At 45.9% G+C, this 8511-nt stretch overlaps 1 protein-coding gene across 2 annotated transcripts in view; it reads right to left on the bottom strand.

The window, feature by feature from the left end:
* The window catches only part of OTUD3 (OTU deubiquitinase 3), a 32443-nt gene extending 24438 nt beyond the window's left edge, over nucleotides 1–8005 (bottom strand). Inside the window, exon 1 of one of the 2 annotated variants that reach the window (XM_017852134.1) lies at nucleotides 7454–8005. In XM_017852134.1, coding sequence (XP_017707623.1) covers nucleotides 7454–7866 — 413 coding nt within the window. In that variant the 5' untranslated portion in view covers nucleotides 7867–8005. The remainder of the gene's footprint in view (nucleotides 1–7453) is intronic. The other variant, XM_017852133.1, reaches the window with a different exon arrangement.
* Nucleotides 8006–8511: the final 506 nt, after the last annotated feature.

Raw genomic sequence — 8511 nt, 5'->3', positions numbered from 1 at the left:
TTTCCAACAATCTAAGACGAGATCCAGAAGGAATGGAATATAGAGTTCTATAGGCTAGACTGAGGTGTCTTGCTAAAATCTGACAATGATAGTCTTTTTTTAACCACAGGGAAAAGTAAGCTAATCAATAAAATAATTTAGGCCGGGCGCGGTGGCTCAAGCCTGTAACCCCAGCACTTTGGGAGGCCGAGATGGGCGGATCACGAGGTCAGGAGATCGAGACCATCCTGGCTAACACGGTGAAACCTCGTCTCTACTAAAATACAAAAAACCAGCCAGGCAAGGTGGTGGGCGCCTGTAGTCCCAGCTACTCTGGAGGCTGAGGCAGGAGAATGGCATAAACCCGGGAGGTGGTGCTTGCAGTGAGCTGAGATCCAGCCACTGCACTCCAGCCCAGGTGACAGAGCAAGACTCCGTCTCAAAAAAAAAAAAAAATAAAATAAAATAATTTAAATGTCAAGCTTTTCTCTCAAATTTTTCTTAATCAGCATCTGCCACCACTAGTCTATTCTAGAATTTAGTTTAAGAGATGTGATTTATCATAAATTTATGTAGTTATTTTACATTTAATGTACCAAAATTCATGGTATTCTACAGTTGTATGTATGGTAAGAACTTTTAATAACATAAGCAAATGTTCTCCAAAAAAGTAGGTGTAAAACTGTATATGCCACATGAGCTCAACCATACTCATCTGTACGCTATATACATATACAGACAGAAACACACACAAACGTATGCCAAGAAAACACACAGAAACAATCACTTAAATAGTTTTTACAGTGTGCCAGGGACTGTTCTAAACACAATGTATGTATTAAACATGTTTAGTCTTCACAACTCTGAGAAAGGTCCTATTACCATTCCTCACGGGAAACCTGCCCAAGGTCACAAAACTAGTAAGTGGTAGGCCCAGGATCCAAGTCCAAATAACGTGGCTCTCACTTGAATGTCAACACCAAAATAATAGCCATAGTTACCCCTAGGTAGTAGAACTAAAAGTAATATTTAAGAGTAACTTGGGGCCGGGCGCGGTGGCTCAAGCCTGTAATCCCAGCACTTTGGGAGGCCGAGACGGGCGGATCACAAGGTCAGGAGATCGAGACCATCCTGGCTAATACGGTGAAACCCCGTCTCTACTAAAGAATACAAAAAACTAGCCGGGCGACGAGGCGGGCGCCTGTAGTCCCAGCTACTTGGGAGGCGGAGGCAGGAGAATGGCCTGAACCTGGGAGGCGGAGCTTGCGGTGAGCTGAGATCCGGCCCCCGCACTCCCACGATAGAGCCCAGACTCCGTCTCACAAAAAAAAAAAAAAAAAAAAGAGTAACTTGGTCCGGGCGCTGGTGGGCTCAAGCCTGTAATCCAGCACTTGGGAGGCCGAGACGGCGGCATCACAAGGTCAGGAAGATCGAGACCATCCTGGCTAATAACGGTGAAACCCCGTCTCTACTAAAAAAATACAAAAAGCGTAGCCAGCGAGGTGGCGGGCGCCTTATCAGCACTCGGTGAGGCTAGGCAGGAGCAATGCGCGCTAAACCCGGGGGCGGAGCTTGCAGTGAGCTGAGATCTGGCCACTGCACTCCAGCCCGGCCGACATAGCGAGACTCCGTCTCAAAAAAAAAAAAAAAAAAAAAAAAGAGACTCCGTCTCAAAAAAAAAAAAAAAAAGAGTAACTGTTACATTTTTTAATATGCTTTTCTATACTTACCAAACTTTCTTTGAGCTCACCAAAAACAAGTCAAAACAGACAAATCACTTCCTCTTCTGACAAGATTACAAGGTAATGAACAAACACTCCAGTGACCTGGGTTTCCCTAGGGGAGCCCAACAAGAGCTCTCAAGAAACTCATGAGAACAAAGCCCCGCTGCCCAAAGGGCCTCTATGAGATCTGGGCCACTTTCTGAGTTCACAATCTCACCATTACCTACAGCAGGGTTTCTCAATCTCCACACTATTGACATTCCAGGATCATTTTTTTGTTGTGGGAGGCTTCCCGTGCACTGTAGGAAGTTTAGGAGACTACTTGGCCGCTGCCATTACCTGCCAGTAGCACATCACTACCTCCCTCCCCATCAGCCGTGACAACCAAAAATGTCTCCAGACATTATCAAATGTCCCTGGAGGGCAAAACCACCCCTGCTTGAGAACCACTGTGTTACAGGGATATAAGGCAGGTCTTGCATTTGAGTTCACAAAAACAACTAATTACATAAAGAGCATGCAAATGTTTTGAGAGTGCAATAATTTAGTATTAGACGATATTGCAACACACGCACCAAAAAACCTAATGTGCTCTCTAGGCTGCAGTCGTAATAGTAAATGTGTGGAAAAAGGAGGTTTTATTATTTGAGGTCAGACCACAGTTAGGGTCCTGGGTACCATTCTAGCTACTGTATTTTGAAAGAGACGTGTTCAGATAAGATGATGTGGCTTTAAATACAATATGAAGAACTACTAGTGATGTTTGGCCTAAAGAAGGCTCAGGGGGACATGATCAATACCTCCAACTGTCATGTGAAATTAAAATTATACCTGTATAATAAAACTAAAACCTGGAAGCCACAGAGACATAGATTTTGGCAAATAAAAGGTAATTTCACCTTAGCTCTATAGAGGTAGACTATATAGACTCAGGATTTTGCCAATTTCTATAACTAGCAATACACAGCAATTGTCTAGATGTGTGTTGTTTTAATAGTGGTTGCTAACTGCATGTGACTACTGAGCACCTGCCGTATACTGAGCACCTGCCATGGCTAATCTGCAGTGAGGTGTGCTATCTATGTAAAATACTAGATTCTGAAGAAGTCATATAATAAAATATAAGAGATCATCGGCTGGACACAGTGGCTTACGCCTGTAATCCCAGCATTTTGGGAGGCCAAGGCGGGCAGATCACCTGAGGTCAGGAGTTTGAAACCAGCCTGACCAACATGGAAAAATCCATCTCTACTAAAAATACAAAATTAGCTGGGTGTGGTGGCACATGCCTGTAATCCCAGCTACTCGGGAGGCTGACGCAGGAGAGTAGCTTGAACCAGGGAGGCAGAGGTTACGGTGAGCCGAGATCATGCATTCCAGCCTGGGCAACAAGAGTGAACTCTGTCTCCAAAAAAAAAAAGAAAATATGAGAGATCATTAATAATTTTTTATAGAATTGTATGTCAAAATGGTAATATTTTACATACAATAGCTTAAATAAAATATACTAAAATAAAAAACAAAATTCACCTGTTTCTTTTAATGTGGTTACTAGAAAATTTTAATATCACATAGGTGGTTCACATTCTATTTTCACTAGACAGCACTGATCTAGCTCACTGATTATCAAAGTGTGTTCCCTGACTAGGAGCATCAGCATCCCCACGGCACTTGTTAGAAATGAAAATTCTGGGGCCCACCCAGGCCTACTCAATCAGGCATTCTGGGGTTGGAGCCCAGCAATGTAGCCCTTCCAGGTGTTTTCACTAGCACTCCAGGTGGTTATGTTGCATGCTGAAGTTTGAGAAACACTAGTCAAGAATCTAGACTCTAAATCAGTCACTCTCAATTATGGATGCACATAAGACTCATCTGTAAAATTCTTTAAAAAGAAAAACATCAATAACCAGACCCCACTCTAAGATTCTGATGTAGTTGATCTAGGGGAGAGCCCAGGCCCTGAACTGTTTCAAAAGTTCCTCCCCAGATATTCTAGCACGGCACCCAATTGAAAACCACTGAGTGAGGCACAAAAGATGGCACTGCCGTTCAGGTGACACAGGCACTAACTAGACGACATGATGTGTGAATGCCCTTCTACTACTATGATCCTACAATATTAAAAACAAAACTAAAATTTAAAAATAAAACTACTTGTAATAGAGATAAATAGCTAAAATTAGTGATTCTTCAGTGTTTCCGTTTTAGAACACTGCTAATGAGTAACGTAACTCAGAACTACATTTAGTAAGACACAAGTAGATGTAGTTCAGAGGGATGTTAATACTGTACGGCCTAATAAATAGAGTTATACATTCTTTTCACACTACAGCCAATCATGTTTTTAAGGACAACATCAAGGTTAAACTGCTTCTTTCTTGCTTTGAAAAATGAATCCAATTTATGTGGGTCCACCTTCCAGACAACACGCCAAATATGAAGCTGGTCCAGGAAGCATTACAAAACCCTCTAAGTAGCTCCCTGATTAATCTATGCTAAGCTGACTCAACCCATGTAAAGGCTATATTACAGGATATTGGCTAATTCATCCCTAAATCCCCTTGGGTTCCAGAATGCTACAGGTACCATACTGCCAACAATGAACATGCCCACAGATACTCTATCAGCTACTCCAGATTGTAATCACATCTGAATGAAAAGAGGGAACGCTAGAGATGTCAACTATTTTTTAATAGTCTTTAACTTCATTGTATTTCACCGAGTCCTTAATAAATATTAATAAAACAATCTGTTGGCTGGGCGCGGTGGCTCACACCTGTAATCCCAGCACTTTGGGAGGCCAAGGCGGGTGGATCATGAGGTCAGGAGTTCAAGACCAGCCTGGCCAACATGGTGAAACCCCATCTCTACTAAAAATACAAACAAAGTAGCCAGGTGTGGTGGAGGGTGCCTGTAATCCCAGCTACTCAGGAGGCCCAGGCAGAATTACTTGAACCCAGGAGGTGGAGACTGCAATGAGCCGAGATCGTGCCACTACACTCCAACCTGGGTGACAGAGCAAGACTCTGTCTGGGGGCAGGGAGAAGAATCTGTTGACACCTGCCAGCCCATCACATACACAGGAAACACCATCCCCTGCAGTGATAAAGTCTGTCATCACCACATTTGAAAGGACTATGATACTGACGAGGGCTGAACCACAGTCCAGCTAATGGAACTCATGTGAAGAACTTGTGAACAGAAGGTGGTTAGCTCCATGAAGCCCACACAAGAGGAAATATGATCATTTTATCTAACACTGTCCGAAGAACAGGGACCTTGGAAGAGAGACATGAGCACTCCAGTCCAGCTGGTCTCTGGAGCCGAGTTTCATTGCCTGTTACTTCTACCCTTGTGCCCTACACTACTGTCGCCCTGAACAACCCGTAGATCTCCCAAAAACATCGCATCTTGTGCCTCTGTATACACTCCTCCTCAGATGGAAATGTTCTCTTGGTGTACTCCTATTGGTCCTTCATGACCCAGGGTATGACACCCTCTGAGAGGCAGCTAGCAGTGAATTCAATGAGTATTTACCGAATGAATGAGAAGGCCTTCCTGGCCAATTCAGAGTAGTAGCCTTTTCCTTCTCAATAGTACCATTACAATCAGTCACTGTTAATAAAAATATATCAAACTATATTTTAATTATTTGTATCATCTGTTCTCAAAGTGTGGCCCAAGGGACAGGAGATGTGGGAAGGTCTCTGATATGCTTTCAGAGTATCCATGAGTTCAACACTAAGATGTAATGTACCTTTTTCATTCTCATTCTCTCGCAAGTGCACAGTGGAGTTTTCCAGAGGCTACCTGATGCATGAAGTTATCACTCTGATAGCTAATGGAATGTGTGTGTATTCTTGCGTTTTAAAACTCTGTTTTATTTTCTAATATAGTAAATACTCATAGCTATAACCCATATAAGAAGCTATTTGGGTTTCTCAGTAATTTTTAAGAATGCCAAGAGATCTTAACACCAAAAAAGCTGAGACCCACTGTTACATGTTTCTACCTTGGGCTATAAAGTCCTTAACTATCTTAGTCATCAACATATTCCCAGCACCTTACTTAAGGCATGCTGAATTAACTTGAGAAGTATGCTGTGTGTGTATGGGGGTGTGGGGATAGAGAGAAGTAACACCCCCAAAGTTTCCCATAACCTTATGAAAGCCCGCTCAAGAGTTTACAACTCCTTGTGCTGATTCCTCCTCCTAAGTAACCTTCTATTGAGTACTTCAGTTTTCCGGGCACCCTGACATTGAGAATACCGTATCCAGTACAGCAGACACAAACAATTCAATCATTTGCAAGGAAAAGCCCCCAGGTTCCACAGCAATTCCACTGTATTCAAATTGTATTTTTGTTTCTATAACAGTGTCTTGTGCTTATGCTTAGGCTAGCTGGTCTCCTTCTCTTATTTTTATATTTCATTCAGCAAAAATGTACTGACTGCCTTCCATGTACCAAGCACTATGCCAGCTGATGATGAATAAATGTAATCAAGTTCCAACTGCATCTTAAGCAAAAAAACAGCAACGCAGCGAAGTATGGTGAACTCTTTTTGCCTGAAGCAATGAGCATATATAGGAACGGTGGGAAAGGGAAATAGGACCAGTTCGGTCTTAATCAATAAGCTGCAATGTAATGTGAAATTTTTTAAAACACCTTCTTCGGCAGTTAAAATCTAAAGCAATTCCTGGCTGGGGGTGGTAGCTCATGCCTGTAATCTCCGCACTTTGGGAGGCCGAGGCAGGAGGATCGCTTGAAGCCAGGAGTTCGAGACCAGCCTGGGCAACATAGCAAAATCCCCGTCTCTACAAATTAACAATAATAATAAACGAAGGCAATTCCGTATGGTCTTTAATTTCATTTTGGTCTTCCCTCTGCAGGACCTGAGCACTCAAATACTGGGAGGAAAAAAACAAAAGCCAGGTCGTTATTAACACTCTCTCTTCCAAAGTGACACAGCTGACAACCAGATCTCCTTTTACCTGCCCCTGCAATGGGGATCCTAACTGTTCTCCCCTCTTCCTGACCCTTTTTCCTTCTTCCATCCATGTTCCTGGAGCATATTCTCTTTCTTGAAGCTAATTTTCTTCCTCCTCCCCACTCTCTCCCTCCACATTCCCTAAAGAAAGCTGGATCTGGATTCAGTCTAAGCCCCAAGGCGGCTTGGGTAAGCACCTTTGCTTACTGAGAAACTGAGGCCCATGGAAGCAGGAATTAGAGAAGCTGCAAGCTGCCTTCAGCTCAGTAAACAACAGGCGACCTAATTTCACAAATGTAAATGGGGGCATCACCCAACCACCAAGGACTCAAAGGAGGCAAAGCGTTCTACCAAGCGGGGCTTACTCAAACTCCTTCGATTGGTCTTATCGTCATGATGACTGTTTTTCCAATGCCTGGCTCCATCTCATTCCTTCAGAACTCAGCTTAAATGTCACCTTTTAAAAAACCCCTCCTGGCCACAATCCAGTGACTCTAATCCCATATACGGTCTCAGGACCCACTTTCTATTCCGCTCGCGGCGTCTGCTATGATTAGGACCCTCTGGGATCCCCGCGAGCGTCTCGGGGCGAGAGGCTTGTCCGCCTCGTTCGCAGCTGGACGCCCTGCACTCAGAGCGTGGCTGGCTCGCGGGAGGCGCCCGGGCCGCCCGAATGAATGGATGGACGCGAGCGGGTGACGGTCGTCAGGCCGAGCCCGGCGCGTCCCCCGGCGCCGCCTCCCTCGCTCCCGGCCCGCCTCACCCGTCCCCCGGCACCTCCCGCAGCTTCAGCCCCAGGGCCTGCAGCTGGTTGGCGAAGCTGAGGAACTCCTCCTCGCAGCCGCCGCCGGACTCCGGCCGGTTCCGCCGCTCCTTGGCCAGGGCCCGGCGAGCCGCCCGCTCGTCCCGCTTGCGCTCGGCCTCGGCTTTCCGGCTGCCGCTGCCCGGTCGGCTCTTCGCCGCCTGCTTTCGGGACATGGCCTTAGCCTGCAGTCCCAGCGGCAGGAGGGCCACAGGACCCCCCAGCGGCCGCCTCAAGCGTCGAGAAGGCAAAACAGCGCGGGCAACTGAGCCCGGCGACAACGACCCACCAACCGCCCCTGCGCCGGCGCCCGGCACCCGGGTCACATGATGGAATCCCCGCCTCCTTCGCGGGGCTCGGCGAGCAGACGCCATAGAGAGCTAGAGGGGCACCCATCTTGGTTTGTTCTATTCCGCCCTCTAGCGGTGGATGGTACTCAATGTGAGTGGCAGGAGCGACCCGAGAGGGACCAGAGAGAACAAAGCTGAAACTAGTCAAGGAGAGAAATTAAAGATGATAGAAGAGTGGAACACAGAGCAGCGGCAAAAGTTAGGATCGGAGATGAATAAAAACGATTTAAACTCTTGTTGCGAGCCTACTACAGTTGGATAGGCACTTTCACACGGCTCATTCTTGTTTAATTATCCCCAAGTTACAGGAAACTGAATCTGAGTGGTTAAATAATTTCAAGAAGATCACACAGCTAAGAGGCAGAGCTTTGCTCTGGCTCCAAAGCCCATACACTTGTTTGTTTAATCCTGCTCTTCATCTCTCCGCCTTCCTTCGTAGCTCAACGGAGAAGTCGCCCTTCTGTCCAAGACCGCTGGAAATCCTAACTCCATCCAAGAGTGACCCACCTAGGTTTGCCTGGACTAGCGGTTTTCTTGGGATGCAGGACTTTAGGTTTTAAAGCTGAGACAGGCCAAGCCGGGCGCGGTGGCTCACGCCTGTAATCCCAGCACTTTGGGAGGCCGAGACGGGCAGATCACGAAGTAAGGAGATCGAGACCATCCTGGCTA

This window comes from Rhinopithecus bieti, unplaced genomic scaffold (genome assembly GCF_001698545.2).
Source record: "Rhinopithecus bieti isolate Rb0 unplaced genomic scaffold, ASM169854v2 scaffold_33652, whole genome shotgun sequence".
NCBI lineage: Eukaryota > Metazoa > Chordata > Mammalia > Primates > Cercopithecidae > Rhinopithecus > Rhinopithecus bieti.
Note: the sequence above shows the minus strand (reverse complement) of the source record. Positions and strands in the feature narration are given on the sequence as shown.